This window comes from Hippocampus guttulatus, chromosome 1 (assembly GCF_054856545.1).
Source record: "Hippocampus guttulatus isolate MCC_2025c chromosome 1, RoL_Hgut_1.0, whole genome shotgun sequence".
Classification (NCBI taxonomy): Eukaryota; Metazoa; Chordata; class Actinopteri; order Syngnathiformes; family Syngnathidae; genus Hippocampus; species Hippocampus guttulatus.
Window position 1 is genome coordinate 17,708,682 of NC_141261.1, and position 19,161 is coordinate 17,727,842.

The 19,161-nt window shown below is 42.2% G+C and overlaps 1 protein-coding gene across 1 annotated transcript in view; it reads right to left on the reverse strand.

Moving 5' to 3' along the window:
• kcnd3 (potassium voltage-gated channel, Shal-related subfamily, member 3) overlaps positions 1-18,305 on the reverse strand; it is a 101,752-nt gene extending 83,447 nt beyond the window's left edge. The window contains exons 1-2 of the mRNA XM_086115600.1: positions 18,026-18,305; positions 14,582-15,761 (exon numbers count right to left, since the gene is read on the reverse strand). Coding sequence (XP_085971726.1) covers positions 14,582-15,684 — 1,103 coding nt within the window. The 5' untranslated portion in view covers positions 15,685-15,761; positions 18,026-18,305. The remainder of the gene's footprint in view (positions 1-14,581; positions 15,762-18,025) is intronic.
• Between the last annotated feature and the right edge of the window lie 856 nt (positions 18,306-19,161).

Consider the following 19,161-nt stretch of genomic DNA (forward strand, 5'->3'; position numbering starts at 1 on the left):
ATGTGTTTGACTTTGCTGCTCATACATAATTGGTCGATTGTGTGAAGCTGCTGCAGGCGGGAGAGGATCCAAGGCTTTGGCGTGTGGCCTCTCTGAGGCAAGTGAGGAGACATGACTGAGAAGCCACTGTGCGTACACTCGCCTGCTGCCAGACTAGTCCACCTGGCCTGGGAACATTTATTATGGTCCAAATCACTTGACAACAGCATCCATCACTACAGCCTGATCTATATTCACTCATTAGACTGCTGCTATCATCACACTCCAACACTGATTAGCCACACTGGTAATGTGAGAGGATAGAAATCTGGATGGATGCCTCCCCCAGGATGCTTCCAACGTTTTAGTTCTGTGGACGACTCACTTGCAATGCAAAATTCTACTTACATAAACCCGAGAGAGGTGCTGAGTGTAAATGAAGGGTGTGTGTGTGTGTGTGTGTGTGTGTGTGTGTGTGTATTTACATTCTGAAATAAAAGTACAAGATGGTATGTGTGCAACATACCAACAAATAACTGGAAACAATAATTTTCTGATCTGATTCTCTATGTGATCTCAAAGCCGCTGTAGTGCATATTTTCATGGTAGAGGATCGTTACGATATGCTTTGATGTATTAAGCAGGGTTATAACTTTCAGTGTTTTATTTTTGGGAGGCATTTTATTTTAGTATTTTTATTTTTAACCTTGAATATTTTTTTACCTCTCCTTAGGCCAAATGTCTCTGAATGAAGTACCTAGTTTTACAGTAATCTACATACACAGCAACGATATCTGAATAATAAGGCTCAAATTTCATTGACAACAGTATTGTGCGTGGGCCTAAAAACGGGCACATCTTGATTTTGGTCGTAGGTCAAGTCTAATTTTCTGTGTTTGGGAATTTGGCAGACTGGGCTGTGCCAAGCTCGAGGTACTGGTGGACAAAGGGTATTTTTTTTTCATAGTCAGGCACACCTGACTATTCGGTGGCAGAAAGTGGAAGAATCTTGAGACAAGCCAAAAACAGACCTAAGTTGTGGCACAGGTGGTGTAATGCGATTTTGGTGGATTTGATCAAAGTACAGGGAGACGGATTCTGGACGCCACGGATATGTGTGGTGGATGTCATTGTATTTCATTCACAGATATGACAACGGCATGCATCCAACCCTCTGAATCATTGTAGAAATCAATTGACTTTTTTATTGATTGATTGAGTTATTATTCATTAATTAATTAATCAATTCATTAATTACAGTCACCCTTGTTTGGGCACCGCACAGTTGTTTGGAGGCAGCTCGGTTCACACACAGACATGCATGATGACACGATTGGTTGTTTTGATGCTGATATACAGTATCCAGAACAACAACGTTAAAACATTCGTAAGGCACCACTGTATTTGGAAAATAAATAAATAAATACTGTAAATACATCTCATGTTATGTTACATCGTCACGTCCACATAATTTATACTATAATGTACGTATTTTACATTTAAATGCCTAAGTGAGGACTGCTGGAGTTGCAAATTGTGCAGCTCATCGGTTTGTTGCCCAGGCTTTTAACGATGCCCAAGTGCTCCTGTCGAATAAATAGAAAACAAAAGGCACCACACAGTGTTCTGCGCAACTGTCGACCCATCAGCATGCAATGAAGCCAGTTCCATTCCAGCAGGGACCTTTGTTTCGTGCCATCCCACACACTTACAATTTTATGTAGTAGACCTACATTTACAACTAAATCCAAAAAGGTGAAAGGTAAATTAGATCCTCTAGCTGCTTGTGCAAAACAGCAATGTACCCCATGGAGACATTGATTTATGTTTGTGTTTTTGTTGTTTTCTTTTTAAATAAATCACATAAGTGGCAAGAAATGGTTTTGTCATTGTTATGGGAACACATTTAGAAAAAATGCATGGCCCTTTTAATGCTTACCGATAAATATTTGTTTTAATCTCATTGACAACAGATTACAGCAGGATTGAAATGAAGCATTGTTGCCGTCATCTTGGGGTCAACAATGATTTAGCCTGCTCTGAGCAAACACCCCACTGTGAGCAATTATGGATAAGACACTATTGTGTCCACTGGGCAGACACTCATTACTGAGCAGATAATGGTGGTAGAGGTGAATGTGAGCAATAATTCTCCATAAATCTAGGCCAGGTTATAGAAATAAATTGTCTCTCATTTCCCTGCAGAGATTGTCTGAATGAATCTGATTAATCTCCCAGTTTTGTACAGGTACATCGTTCCATTTTTTACACTTTCACTTGCTCTGACATGCATGCCTTCATTTAGTTTTGTCTTTCATACACATACCCATTCACTCTGTGTGCGTGTTCAAGTCGCTTGCATCCGATTCTGATGAATAAATTTCAGTTATATGCTGTCTGACAAAAACCGTCATAGCCCTACGATACATCTGTAAGGATTAACGTGAAAAAGGGGTCCACATGCATGTGTGAGTTTAGTTGCCGTCACTCTTTTAGCGCCTGACTCCCGATAAATTTTCTGAAAATAACTACCGTATTTTCGGCACTATTAGGCGCTACAAAATGTAAGGTGCACTTCCAATGAATGGCCTATTTTAAAACTGTTTTCATGTATAGGGCGTACCGTATTATAAGGGGTATAGAATGGAAGCTACAATAGTGGCTGAGGTTGCATTATCCACTCACTAAGTGGAGCTACGCTAAGGGGAATACAATACAATAAAATGCAGTTTCATTTGTATACAGCCCTGGCTGCGTAAATGACTCCATTTACCAGTAAAATGGTAAATGGAGTCATTTACCATTTTAATCATGTTGGATTTTTCATTTGTTGGGCTATGACACAAACAACAACAACAATATTACCCATGTTAAGTCAAACTCATTCATTAGACCTATGGAGCAGATCTTCTAAGTTTAGGCTACCTGATATGGTGGCCAGTGAGTGTGTGTTTCCTCTCTTCCTAAATGACCTCCCACACCTTACACAAGGAAGTACATCCACACACACTGGAACGAAATTGCATCAGTTTTCCGACAATAGAGACTCATGCTAGGCTACATTTCAATTAATTTGGCAGATATTGTGCTGAGTTTGTAATAGCCTTAGGGCATTTGGAGACGCACACAGCAGGGGGACCTCATCTCTGCAAAATGTATGTGAGGTGACACGGAAAGTGATTTGCAGTTTATTATTGAGACAACAAAAATACACGATTAAGAGATGGGACTCACTGGTCCGACTTGAAACAAATAGAATTCAAAAGACAAGGGGCATCTAGGTACAACTTTCGTATTTCACGGGGGGTTAGCACATCTTTGTGACGAAGCACTGCCTGTATATCATTAAAGAAAAAACATTAAAATGTCCATGCTTTAGTGGAAGTTGGTAGGAAAAAAACATTCCAAATCATCTTTTGACAGTTTCTCCACATGGTGTAGATAAAACGAGTCACTCGTGATAAATGCTGAAATACTCAGGATTCACATGATGTATAATTTCACGACCATATAGAGCAGATGTGATATATTAAGGAGGAAGTTAAATACATGTGTGTGAATGCAAATGTAATTTTCCTTTGCCAGCGTTTGTATAATTTGTTACTTCCCATATTGACCGTATATTGAAATATGGATGATTCATCACACCTTTTTGCTGTGCTTTGCATCCTTAAAGTGTGATATACTTCTCACAATCACACTGAAACATACAATGTGATGAAAAATCATGCGGTGTGATAAGATGCAGTGCCAAGAGATACTGGGCTTTTTACTGGAGTCTTTAGCGATGAAAGTCTTGGGAATGAGTACAATCAATCAAAAGAAACTACTTCCGACTCTGTCATTGTAAAAACAAGGTGGTATGGACACCAAGTAATGTGACCCAGTAAAAAGCTGGATTGAATATTCAGTCTTTGCAAAGCTAGTCATACTGGGCATTGATTGACATTAAGAGAGCATCATTAATTTAATAACATGCTTATTCTTGTAATTGGATTTTTCATTGATGCACTTGACACTACGAGAGTTAGTGTTGGCAACACTTTAAAGGAGACATTCTGTGTACAGTGATCCTTCACTACTTCGCGGTTCACTAATTGTTGTTTCAGTGCATCGCGGATTTTTCCAAAGTACTGTATTCAGAAAAAGAAGGCTAAATGACTCAGAAGTTTTGTACATGCCTGGACTGTATATGCAGCGGGCACTCATTCAAGGCTCATAATTGGTTCCTGGTGCGACATCGACCAAAGACAGCACCGAGTGATCTGATTGGCTGCTCATCTTCGCAGCCCCACCCAGCACCTTGAGTCTCTTCACGCTAGTGACTCTCTGGCATCGTGTCTCTTCTGTTGTTTCTACGTGCGCGGCGGAGAGAGAGGGGGCGGGTGTGGGCCTGTCCGAAAGCAGCAGCACGTCTTTTCGCCTCCACATCAATACCGATTAATTGTCCTATCATTAACACATCCGCTGCGCGGGGATAGTTGGCCAGGAGCTAGCTGGAGGCAAACGGTGGCTACAACGAGCGTCAAATGAGGGCCGCCTTCTACGCCACCAGCACAAGTCTCTTCACTTCTCTCAGAAGTATTTATATATATGTGTAGAAAATCCGTTTATCCTCACAAGGGTCGCGGGGGATGCTGGAGCCTATCCCATCTGTCTTCGGGCAGTAGGCGCCGGACATCCTGAACCGGTTGCCAGCCAATCGCAGGGCACACACAGAGACGGACAACCATCCGCCTTCACACTCACACCTAGGGACAAATTAGAGTGTTCAATCAGCCTGCTATGCATGTTTTTGGAATGTGGGAGGAAACCGGAGTACCCGGAGAAAACCCACGCAGGCTCGGGGAGAACATGCAAACTCCACACAGGGTGGCCGAAGCTGGAATTGAACATATACATATACATACATATATACTGTATATATATATATATATATATATATATATATATATATACACACACACCTGTATATATAGTGCAATCACCCTTATAATGACCCACCCGGCAAATGAAAACACTGGCTTTTGTTAGAATGACAAAAAGCTGGCTGGGTGGCTCTGTGGCTTTCCTGCCGGGATTTGGCCATTTCCTCTTCTACCAAGTGCAGCGTCGACATGCACCTACTCGCGGAAGGAGAGCCCAGAGTGTGGGCAAACAAGCAACCACCTGAGGTATTTGATAATATAGAATAATTCTGATATTGCATTAGCTCTCTTTACTTAATTATGAAGGGGGTGAGGACTGATTAAATTATAGTCTCAGAAGGCTCTGTCAGGGCCTATAAGATGTTGAATCTTCAAAGTGAAGATTCATGAGGCGAGCTAGATAACGGACATTCCAACAAGGACTGTAAAACTTTGATGGTCTCCCCTTTGGATGTAATCAGATCATTCAGAAGAGGAAGTGAATTATGTCTTGACTCGATCCTCTGTGCCTGAAAGAGACACGGATGAGTGACCCTGCGGGCTTTAGAAGTATAACAAAGACTAAGGTGTTTTATGTGTAAACAAATGCATATTTAAAATGTAAAGTAAGTTTGAATATTCACGTCACTCCCAATAAGAAGACACACAAAATAGAGGGAACTACTTGCGTGCGGCATTTTGAGAGACTTCTTTGACGTCGGCATGTGGCCAAAATAAAAGTCTTTATCTGACCAAAATGGCTGAGTCATTTCCATCAGCAATCCAGCCTCACTTATCGGCCACTTCAGAGGCACGCAAGGACGGACCCATTCCTTGAATTAAATAAAATTCAGGCCCGAGAACACAACCACATTTTGGTGGTCCATGGACACGTCACCCAATACAAACAACCACACTCTACCAACAACTTAACCGAGCAATAATAATAATAATAATACGTTTCATTTAAACGCGCCTTTCATGCCACCCAAGGACTCTGTACAGACAATACAATGTAAAAATAAATAAAAGAAGTATTGTATCAAAACAAGTCATAAGATCACAAAACAGGAAATGGAAGAGTTATGTATTGTAGGCAGTCCTGAACAAGTGTGTTTTTAGACGGGACTTGAAAGTGGAGAGAGGTGTACAGTTTTGGAGGTCCGGGGGTAGATTGTTCCAGAGCTTTGGAGCAGCGCGACTAAAGGCTCTGGCTCCTATGGTGCTGAGGCGGGCAGGGGGCACTGACAGACGGAGGGAGGACGAGGATCTGAGGGAGCGAGTGGGGGTATGCACCTGAAGTAAGTCGGACAGGTAGGGAGGGGCCAGATTGTGGATGGCCATATACTGTATGTATCTATATAACTTTGTGCTCTTTTAATGCAAACACGCTAAAGGCAAGCACCCATAAAGAGTTTCCATCACATTAACATTTGGAGAGGCAACATTTCATCCCCAAACAATGAATCATACTTCAGTGAATGCAGCAGTTGAGTGTGCCACATGACATCGCCCAACACATCCCCGACATCAACATCTTCGGAGGAGAGTGGTTCACTGAAAAAATACATTTTCTTTGAGAGGTGACACTTGATGGGTGGGCAGCGCCTCCAGAGACAGCACTATTATACTATATTTGATAGCAGATATAATATGATGGGTTTGTGTGTGTGTGTGTGTGTGTGTGTGTGTGTGTGTGTGTGTGTGTGTGTGTGTGTGTGTGTGTGTGTGTGTGTGTGTGTGTGTGTGTGTGTGTGTATAGAGCCACTTTGCAAAGTAGCATGCAAAGTTACCACCACTGACTCATACTAAGGAAGAGTCTGCCGGTGCACTAATTGAATTAGATGGGGTGGACATACTGTAAGTGTAGTGGTTTTAAAACGGCTGTGGCTAAAGGCGGTCGACCGTGACAAGCAGGGGAGAGACGAGGAAGGAAGTGAAGTGTTTCCATAATGTAATGTCACCACATCCGATGTACATTTCTTCATCGCACTTTTGAGCATCACTCCAATTAGTTTGGACCAGTTAGTTGTGATGGAGTTTGTCCGGACACAGTGTCCTATGACTGGCCAGCATCTGCATGCATGGCAACACCATGAGTGAAAAGGCAGCATGTAAGATAAAGCACATGCTTGACAGCCTCTCGCTGCCAATTACCCTTCACAGTCACATTAGCCATAACAATCTTCCTCCCACTCCCTCCCCCTTCCTTGCTGATACCAGGTAAATGCATTTTGTGAAAGCAATATCATATTGACCGCAAAACAAAGGATTGTCACTTCTTTCAAACTCAGCAGCTGCCAACCAGAACTTGGCATGAAGGCATGCTGAAACATTCTAAAAAGAACGGTGTCAGCTCATTGAACTGAGATGAAAAGAACAATTTCAATGAGACGTATTTAAAAGGAGAAGGTGAGTGAAAAGTAGCGATTTTGAAAACAAACCTGAGAAACTGACTTTTCTGGTGACACAGTTACGGTCGTTTTGATTTATGATTTATTTCAAGCTTAAACACCACTAAAATAGTGCAAGGACTGCTTCGTATGTACTGAATAATTTTCTTCTCCCGATTTATCATCCCATTATTTGACATCCCCCAAAAAGTATATATTCCATATTTGATCTAAATAATACAACAAAAGAACATCCTTTTTACTCTAAAAGGAACAATGCGCTTGAAGAAAGGGCTGTCAGGAAAATGGATGGTGGGGTCAGAGCTGACATGGGAGAAAATGGCATCTGAATAGTCGCGTCTTCATGATCAACAATATGTCCATGTCAGGGAGTTCATGTGGAGGTTAGTGTTTCATCCACAGCATTGTAAGGCCAAAGGTGATTGTGGAATGCACTCACACTACCGTGAATATGATGAATGCCTATGAACACAAACAATTTCTCTCCCTGATGCCAAGCCTAAAGAATCAGACAGCCATGACAGATGATGTCGGCCTTCAGCCCATAGACACAACTTTTACTGGACATTTTGAAATTTAGACATTGGTAGATGTAGCTTTTGGTTACACTCAATTGTATTTATAGAACGCTTTAAACAAATATGTTTTCAATGTCTGATGAGTAGGGCCAATGGCCAGTCAACTAGGTTTGGGAAAATAACGTCAAATAAGTTGGATACGTTGACCACAAACATTTTCGACACCAAATTTTGGGCCTGAGGCTTTGCTGGCACCTGGTTATGTGAAAATCCATCCAATTACAATGTGACGACATCATCAGCAAATATTCTACTTTATTTTATTTTATTTCTTTCTTTTTTACAGCACAGCTGAAGGACCACAAATGTAAACTGTGTTGCACTTTACAATGTCCATTTCTTGAAAACTGGTTGCACTAAATAACACCCAGGTGCCCAACTCCGGTCCTCAAAGGCCACTGCCGTGCATGTTTGAGATGTTTCCTTCCTCCAACACACCTTATTCAAATGATCAGGATAGTTTTTAGGCTCCTGCAGAGCTTGCGGATAAGCTGAATCAGGTGTGTTGGAGAAAGGAAACATCTCAAACAGGCGGGATGGCAGCTCTCAAGGACCAGAGTTGGACAAACAGATATCGTGAATGCGGATTTTTGGTGTTTTATTGTATTTTTATAACTGTTTTTTTTTTACCATTTTATTATTTGTATGAAATATAATTGTTATAAATAAAGAGAAAAAAGATGAGAGAAAATTTACTTGAGTTTGATGTAATTTTAGGGTACAACACAATTTACGGCTCGCACATCATTATGCATAAACATTTTTTGTATTATCACATAATTATATATTCTTAATTCCTAAAATATTCTTGTCATATATTCTTACAGATGATTGCTGTGTTTCTTTCAGCCACGTAGGCCACCTGCCTGATCTGCTGATGCTACCCGACCTTGTCTCACTAAAGACTTTTCCTGCTCATCTGACACTTACCTCTTTCAGCCTGTCTGATCTGCTGATGCTACTCAACATTACCTATTTCATTAATAAAAAAGGCTTTCTGCCATTTGAGGCCCAAAAACTACAGCGAAGCTGAACACAACCATTTCTCACATGGATTTACAGCAACTGCAGAGAGGTAGACGACTCACAGTACATGCCCGCCATGAATTATGCAAACAATTAATTGGCGACCAGGTTAGCTCAACACTGATCTTGACTAAGAATAGACCAAGACCTAAATCTTCAGAGACAAACTGCTTCATTAACTGCCCTAATAAATAGACTAAAATGAGCCTTTTCTTTCGATTACAAGCTCATCAGCCAGCAATGAAATTGGTAACACAAGCACATTTCCTTTAAATCAATACACACTCATCTGCATTGATCATAGTTTTTCACAAGCTTTTGCCCCCTTAATGAATGTAGTTTTTATGAAAGTTCCATGATAATGAGTTGTGAAAGGGCTGCACATTTACATATTTTCGAGAAGCAACACACACACACACACACACACACACACACACACACACACACACACACACAGATAAAAATAAAACAGAGATTGGGGCACTGAAGAGATCGCCCGATGTGCATACACCTCCACATACGGTTTTATCTTCCCCGTGCACTTGTGAATGAAAGAGTGTATGGCACACGGCAACCGTGAGAGTTCTGCTGCGGTTGTCTGGGAGACCGGGAGTGGAACATCGATTTTAAAGGAGCAGTGATCAAAAGACGTTAATCTTTGATAGGGAGGCTGGGTTACACTAATGATGTGGTTGATTTGAATGGCCTAATGAGCGCGTCCACAAAAACGACATGATGAATGAAAAAATATATATATATTTTTTTTTTTTTTCAAGATGGCGCCCGAGTAGGCAGCCTTCGGCAAGTGCTCTTCAAGAGCCTTGCTTTTTTGTTCTTTTTTGGTGTTTTTGTCTTTTGTTTTGTCACATGTTTTTTGTTGTTTCATCGTGTGGACCTGATATGGACTGTTTTCAGCGTTTTTTGGCCAAGACATTCGTCAAAGGAGAAGTATCTGTGCTTGGTGGTTGCGCCTTCTCGGCAGCACGCCTGTACCAGCACAGATTTTGATTGGGAGGAATGTCGGCGCCATTGACTGTCGGTGCTGGACAGACCTGGGGCGCTTGTGTTTTTTGCGCCTGTCATGGGCAGCATTTTTCACAACCCCGTTTTGTTCAGTGGATATGTCGGCGCTGTGGGACAGTCGGCATTGGTGCGGCTGGATGGATGGCTGCTGAAGTTGAGGATGAGGAAAGAGGAGCGTTGGCGCAGAGCGCCGATGCGTATTTGGAACCGAGAGTCGCCGCTTGGAATTGAAATGGATTTCCATGGGACAGGAGAAGTGAACCAATCTCTTTTTTCGTCAATGGATGCTACAGCTTCTTGTTGACTTTGAAACTTAGCTTGTAGCCGACGTGTGCACATTTTGAGCATGACGTCTCTGATCCACTGGTTAAAGGTTCTGTCCTCTTTCATCTCAAACTGCTTCAAACAACAAAGCGTGTGACGGAAAAGTGGTTAGGACTGCACGACTGTCCGAGTTTTATGTTATGTGTTGTGTTTATTATTTTACTTTATGTTAACTGTTTTGTTAAGCGCTTTGTTACAGCTGCCGCTGTTGTGAAAGCGCTATATAAATCGGCATGTATTGTATTGTATTGTATATATATATACAGGTATATATATTATTTTTTTAAACACATTCATTACTTTAATAAATTCAGTATCTCAACCCTTATAAAATTTGAGTGCATCAATTTGTGCAGTTGGAGGAGCACATCTTGAAGTAAACATTAAATGCTTGATACGGAATGGATTGTGGTCCAGTTTCAAAGTACCTCTATAAATTCATCGAGTTAAGTCATCTGATCAATTATATATACTGTATATCGCAATACAGACTCCGGTGCACTGTTATTAATTTTTGTTAAATAGTAGTACGTCTTCACTCACTGGCAATTACATATTACATCCGGGTTTGGGTATATAGTAGTGCAGCATTTACAAGACTGTCATTGAACTGTCATTTGTTTTTTGTGTTGGTAATTAATCACTTCTGCCACAGAGCTGCAATGCGACAAGCCATGTGTCATTCAGAGATTCAAAGTTAATCTACCCTGAAATGATGGGGATAATCGTCTTGTTATTCTTTGTTCCTCTTTCACGATGACAAAAAAAATAATAATAACAAGAAGCTAAATGCAGTAATTTAAGTGAACACAATAAAGGTAAAATGTTTGGAATCTACAGAATGTAAAACGTGACCAAAATCCAGTCCTAAAAAAAATAAGGCGGAGTAAAGAAAAACACTTTGAAAAAAAAAAGCAACAACAAAAGAATTACCAGAGCAAAGGCCGATCATTTTGCTTAGTGCCTGGCTAACACTATCTCACTTGGGTGAACGTTATTTCACTCCCTGACAGTAAATAAGATGCCTGTGTCATCAGCCAGCATGCTATTAGTTACACTGAGAAATATAGGCTGAAATAAATATACAGTGCACTTCATTGTCCGACCAATACTCGAAGTGCAGTGTCTTCTGATGCTGCTGAAATTATGCAACCTCAGTAAGCTATTCTTTTAGAAGAGAGAATTGTGGCCTCTATTGGAGGTTGGATTGCTACTATGTAATCAAAGCAAAAACAAATACAAAACAAAAGAACTTTACTTTGGGCAATACATTAAATATGAGTGTGCAAATGATATGTGTGGAAAAGCAAATTGAAGCACTTGTCAGAGAGAGGACTTGGCCAGCAGCATCAGGACAGAAGAAAAAGAGACAAGCAAAACATTGTGAATGTGAGCTATCTTTCATTGTCTTTCCAAATGATCAAACCAGAGATCTACCACTCGGATTTCATTTCAACCAAAACGAAAGGCTTCCAAGACTAATCTCTGTTTCCAGGGCATAATAAATTCTTAAAATGCGAGTCATTGTTGGTATTAGCCGATATCTCATGTTATTGATAAAAGCCACATATCTCATGTTGTATTGCTAGAAAGAACGTAGCTTTCTGAAGACGAGGAGTTACAAACCACATTCAGAGAATTTAAAACATTCCGTTCAAAGCAGGATCATCCAACACAATTTTTCCACTTTGGAAACGTATGCAAAAATGTACCAGGAACAAATTAGGAAAAAATGAATAAAACTCTTTCAGTGCCCAGGACCAATTTGGCTCGAGTGAGGTTTACGCTTGGGTTTAACATTTGGGTTCCAATTCAAAATGGACAATTCAGGGGGAACCCTGCCTTTCGGCCAAAGAAGATTGTTATAAACTCCAGCTTACACGTGCTACTGAACAGGATAATCACTACACAATGAATGGATGGATGTTCTGTACTTTATTATTATTATTATTACTTATTCTAAATCCATTTTTTTCCAACCTTTATTGCATGCACCAACACACCCATTTTTCCATTAAAAAATAAAAATAAAAATCTCACACCACACCACCAAACGAAAATGTCACACGAGTATGAATACTGAAATAATGATGATCTTGTTTCAATGTATTCAAAAATGCAGTTACCGTGTACTGTATGTTTCAGACCATTGGGCATTATTCGGCACAATGTCATTGAATGGCTCGCTTGCTTTTGTTCATTACTTGCAACTACACGGGGGTTGCTTCGGGTGGAGAAGAGGAGAGGATACTCCCACAGATGAATAAAAAAGTTTGAACATCGTTAGTCAATCAGGTGGTTGTGGTCTAACTTTGGGTAATGCTGAATGCTAGCTTGGTTGACAGTTCAACAGCTGTAAACAAGTCAATGCATTCACCATTATTTGTACTGTCTTTCTTTGTAAATATCTCATGTTACAATGTGGGCGCCTGCGGCTGATAAAGATGTGCGGCTTACGTGTGTACAAAATGTTTTTTCCTTTAAAAATGTAGTGGGTTTGGCTTATAATTAGGTGTGCTCTCTACTCTGGAAATTATGGTACATTCTCAGACACGGAAGCAGGATGTAGTTCGAGTTAGTCGAAAACAGACGCATGCTTGCGATTAGATGCAGATGAGAATAAGAAAGTGAACCTAATAGAAAGGCATTTAATTTTTAATTCCTCCAGATTATAAAACGGACTGTTGATTTTTGGTGAAATTGGATCACTTCCCCCAAGATATCGCTCATGGCACACGAGTTCGGAATTCCTGTTCTAAATGGCGCTCCTCAACGTGTTTCTAATAAATAGCCGAGACGACAAAACCGTGCAAGAGAAATACTGCAATCAGGCTACCACACAGCAATATTTGTCTTCATGTACAAAAGCAAACAGACACATATCATGCATGCGCTTTAGTTGAACATCTGTGTTTGTTTATGGTGTAAACCGAGAACAGAGGCCAGAAAGTCAGGCAGGTTTGTATTTGACAGCACATGTAGTGGGCCACATCATCACCACCACTTCTTGCTTACCGATGGAAGCTCAAAATTGAACTCTCATCCCACCCATCATGAGACACAAAACAGTCATGGACACACTCCACCCGCAAAAAAACAAAACGTGCAAAAAGCAACAAGAGACAGGTCTTAGTGTGTCAGGTGATTCTACCGGGACAAAATGTACAGCATGTTTTCAAAGGATTGATGTGTTTGGCACAACCGCACATAAGAGTGAGCAAAATCATCTATCCGCAGAATCCAGTATCTTCTCTTGTTCAGACTGGCACGATGACAGCACCCCGAGTGTGACAACGTAACTAAGTCAACGACGTTCTTTTCAGGCCTCCGCATCTCTGACATTTCAAAGTGTGCTACATTCCTCAGCCTCTCTGTCTGACTCACACATCCAACCAAGAAATTCTCTGAAACACGGCTGTAGAAGAGCACACACAGCAAAGTCAAACATTTCTGTGTATTAGCTCCCGTCACTGCACAGTGACATAACACACACGTGCGTAACTGGTAAAAGTCAATCCAAGTATGTGTGACATTTCAACATTTCTGACATGGTTTGCTGTATTGTCGGGCAGCTTTATACAGACAGTAATTTAGTTGCATTAGCAACAATTTGTCAATGACGCAAAAGATGATAGCACTGCAAACATATTGATAGATGCTCCTCCGACAGTGTCAAAACATCCTTGTAAAAATATTTTCATTGAGCCGTTGGAGCGCATCTCATTAGATGTGTAGTCGTACTAAATGAGGTGAATGCTGAGTGTCCAGTATATCAAAGCATCAAGAGGCATTTGATGCAAAGCCAGCAACTAGTGTGATTGAAAAGTCCCCCTGAAGGAGCACGAGCGCCTTCAAAGCACAAAGTCTGTGCTTGAGTTCACTCTAAAAAATGCATTCTGTTAACCACAGGGCAGGTCAGAAAGGGAAACAAGAGTGTAATCTCAGTTTCCAAGATACTGTTTTGTTTTTATGTTTTTTGTCTCACTGCGATGCTTTTCAACATGGCCCATTCTGTTCAAGAGCAACCTCCCAAGTCTCTCTTATCTATCACGCATAAAGGGCACACTACAACCATTAGTGACGGAGAAGAGTGTATTCTAATGGCTGCTATGCCTCAGAAGTGCACCCTTCGTTATGAAAACAGCTGTGAACTGACGACCGTTTTCTCCGCAGTCTTGACACTGTGCATCAATCGTAAAAAGTATGACTCGGAAAAATGTGACACGAACCTCAGAAGCCGTTGTGGATTTTGGGGCCACGGGCGCAGCCGCACACACATGCACACACAAGCACTTGTAAGCAGATAAAAGGTGTCTTGCTCCGCTCTTACCCAAGTGTTGTCATAGTAACGATGGTGTACCAGAAGGAGGCTGGGATGCTGGTAAATTTACTGGAGGTTGAACCCTTCTCTGCGTAGAACATGACAGTAGCAAATATAATTATGGCCATCGTGAGGGAGAAGAGCAGGAATCCCAGCTCTGAGGCACAGCTCTTGAGCGTGTAGCCCAGGATGCGAAGGCCCTGCGAGTGGCGGGAGAACTTAAAGATACGGAACACTCGGAAAACTCGCAGCGTCACAAAGGCGCCACTGACGTCCTCGTTATCAGTCATCACCAGGCCGATGTAGTAGGGCAAGATGGCCACCACATCGATAATGCTCATGACGGACCTCATGAAGCGGTAGCGACTCGGCGCGGCAAACAAGCGCATCAGGTATTCCACGGTGAAGATCATGACGCACGCCGTGTCCATGCAAAAGAAGGCCACCGTGTAGCGCTCGCCGCATGGCACTTCCTTCTTATTGAGCGCCGAGCCGCAGGGCACCGTCTCGACCACGTTGGTGATGACAGAGATTGCGATGAAGAATCCCGTGACGTAGTAGAAGACCAGGGCCATGGTGGAAGTGTGCGGGTTCTCAAAAGCCCGCCACATGGTCTCCCTGAAGGTCATGTTGGGCAGCTTAGCGTCCTTGTTGTCCTCTTGGTCATCCATCAGACGCTCTGCATTCTCCCTCTTCCTGTCCTTGTACTCTTCATAGCAGCAGTCACCGATGATCTCCGGGATGATGCCAAAGAAAGCCAACTCTTCGTCATAGGACGAGATGCACTCAGAGCGAGGGTAGTGGAGCTTGCCGGTGCGATAGAAGTTGAGCACACTGCGAAACACGTCGGGATCCCGGTCGAAGAAGTACTCTTTGGTCTCTTCGTTGTAAAAGAACTCTTTCTCAGAGCTCCCAAGCAAGGTGTCCGGATAGCGGTCCAATGTGTTCCGCCACGTTTGGAAGCGCCGTCCGCTAACATTTAAAATGATTAACTCATCCTGACGTTTGTTCTTTTCAGTTGGTGCCACAGGCATGGGCAGATTCGCCACAGGCATCCAGCCAATGGCTGCCGCCCGGGCAAAGGGAAGCCACGCCGCCACCCCCGCTGCCATGCTATCTCCGACCTGGGCTGTAGGGGTGAACAAATCCTGCGCCTTCACAACCAGCTTGACTTCAGCTCAGACACCAACTAAAAGGAGAAATGAAGGACAGCAGAGCAGGAGGGATGGGGGGGGGTTCAAATACGTCAGTGTTTCTTCATAGCTTTTCAAGTGGAACAACGACAACACTCTTGTTGCGCAAGTGAAGTAAACCCGGATCACGTTTTAAATAAAACAAAAAAATGAGCCCAATCTGAAATGCAACTCGGCATCAGAAACTTAGCGGGCAACTTCAATTTCCAATACACATCGTTGTTGCCTTGATCACTTGAAACCCTTCTTCCTCACAACGGCTAAAGTGGATATCAAAAGTCTACACCCGGCTGGTTGAATGCCAGGTTTTTGTGAAATAAGCATATGAGAATAATCTCAACATTTTCAAGACTTTTCCAACTTTAACAAGACCTGTAACCTACTTTTCAAGAGTCTGTTCAAGAGGGGAAGTAAAAACAAACAACTGAGATAATGTGGTTGCACAAGTGTGCACACCCTTGTAACTAGGATGTGGCTCTGTTCAGAATTAAGCAAACTCATTCTCATCTCCAACTGTTAAATAGGAGTCTGCACATAATTGTCTTCATTCAAAGTGCCTCTAATCCCTCCCCAAAACTTCAGGTATTCCAGCAGGCTTTTCCCTGACATTTCTGGAGCTACATTTTACAGCCCAAGGCAGAGTCTGTAGAGAGCTTCCACCGCATCAGAGGGCTCTCATTATTCAAAGGTAAGCTAGTAAGGAGAAGGGTACGAAACAATTTCCAAGGCATTACATATACCCTGTACTGTGGGACAGAGTGAAGAAAGTCAAGTGGAAAAAATATGGGACACAATCACGTTACTAAGAACAGGTTGTCCCTCCAAAATTGACCTGAAAAAATAAGCAAATTGGAGGCTGCGAAGAGGATTACAGCAACAATGAAGGAGCTGCAGGAATTTCTGGGAAGTACTGGCTGTTTAGTATCTGTGCCAACAATCTCCCATGTTCCTCTGAGAAACAGGGTGTGGTGGTGTCTTACAAAGAACAAAAAAACTGTTAAAATCTCCCAAATGCATGTTGGAAAAGGTGTTCTGATCCAAGTAAAGGAAGATTGGACTTTTGTGGCGAAGACAAAATTATAAATGATTAATAAAAGAATACCTTACCTTGCATGAAGCATGGTAGCAGCAACATTATGCTTTTTTTCAGATGCAGATGGGACATGGTCAAGTTGGAGGGGAAGCTGAGCATTTCCAAATACCAGTTAGTGTGATCGCAGAGATGAGAGGCCTCTGCTAAAACCCCCCTAAAAATATCATGAAAAGCCCACTGGAACATCGGAACTTTATTTGAGGTTAATCAGCGGCACTTTAAATGATGGCAGTTTAACACAAGTTTGAATGGTACTGGTAAATTCAGAAAACAGCCACATCCTCAGTTATAAGAGTGTGTTAGTTGTTTATTTTTATGCCCTTTTGAGGAAGCTCGCAGGGAGCTTGTTTACCTGCCGGCCAAACTGTGGCAGGGATTTTACTTTCTGGACCTTCGTCTGACACCTCTGATTACAGGTAACCTTAATTGTAGAAAAAGTGTTGAACACTCAAAATTGTCCCGAGGGTGTGAATGTAAGCGCAGATGGTTGTTGGTCTCTGTGTGCCCTGCGATTGGCTGGCAGCCGTGACCCTTGTGAGGATGAAGCGGATCGGAAAATGGATGGATGGATGTGTGTGCATGTGTGTGTGTGTGTGTGTGTATATATATTCCATACTGTATATAGTCGCTGATGGTGTCGTGGTAAACTCGCCTGACTTGTGAGGGGCAGTCTGGGATCGGTGTGAATGGTGATTTGTCTCTCTATGTGCCCTGTGACTGACCACTGGGGACCAGTTCGGTGTGTAGTGCGCCTTTGCCGAAGTTAGCTCGGATAGGCTCCAGCCCCCCCCCCCCCCCCCGCACGACCCTGTTCAGGATAAGTGGTGATGAAAATGCATGAATACTCTGCGCGTGTGTGTGTGTGTAATGGGAGGTGGGGGGGGGGGGGCATTTGAACAGGGGTGAGTTTTTATCCACTGAGTTACAATTAAGAAGCAGCCTTGCAGACCACAGCTTTGTCATCACGACTGGGTTTTTCACTCTGAGGCTCATCCAAACCTGTTGAGTTTCAAATGAACGTCAAAATTAATCCGGATGAATGAAACATTGGGAGCTAATAATAGTGAATTATTAAAAGTGGGTCGCAATGCATTCAAGTTACTGTTGACCAGTTGCCTAAAAAGCAATCCACACATATAAAGAAAAGACAAGACAGTTTCAACTCACCGATCGGAAATTCTCCATCCAAAAAAGGCGACCTTGTTTCACTGCAGTGTAGTTCCGCTTCAGTCGTGTTGTATTCTCCTTTTTTTTCTTCCCTTAAAAAGGCGTGCCAGTAAAATGAGCAGCAGGAACGAAGTTCCCCAAGTGAAAACGGGAATGGTGTCACCGTGAGACGATGGCGCCGTAAAGTGCCGACCAGAGGACGAAGCGCAGCTTGGTGAGCTCACTTTCCATCCTGCGAAACAGAGGGATGGGGAGAGCGCGCCGCCGGAGACACGCTCGCTCCTCGGTTTCTGGACCTGAGCGCAGCCGCGAGACCGACGCGAGGAGGAGGAGGAGGAGCCCCCCCCCCCCCCCCCTCCAATCCCTCTCTCTCTCTCTCTTTGTCTCTCGTTCTACAGTACGGTATATTTCTCGAGCTCTCAAAACACGGCAATCTGAACCTCACTTTGATTCACAGAGTGTGAGGAAGCCATTGATAAAGTATAAGCACCGATTTGGAATCATCACATTTCCACATATGAACTACAAACTCTTCCAATAATTCTAGATCACATATTGGGGCTCTCAGTGTCTTTGAATGATATAAAATGTGCTGTATATGTTATACTTTTTGGTTTAATGTCACAAGTGTTTTTTTTAAAACAGCATGATTACGATAATGAATGCTGAGAAAAGCCATAACCAATGAGGGAAATCGATAGGAGGATAGTTTAAAGAGCAAATATGGTTGACATTGAAGAAGTAATCTTCAACAAAAATAAAAATGTTCTCATTCTTTTGATATCTTTCACCTCTGTTCAAATTCTTTTGTACTTATAATACAAACTGGTGTGTGCGACCTACCAAAATGAAACAGTATTGTCACATTGGCAAATCTCATTGTTATCAAATGGCCCACATGGCAGTATTTTGTTTTGTGTGATAAAAATATTGACTTTTAAAGGTAACCCAAAAATAGAGTCGGGTGGACTCATTTATGTTGATCAGTGCATCAGACACAGCATATCCTGTATTATTTGGTGGATATTACTGACCTGAAATCACTATTCAATACACATATTTGGTCCCTTGCCGTGGAGTAATTGTATAATTAGCCCTCAATGGTACGGGGGGAAATTTGTACCAGTAGTTCGATT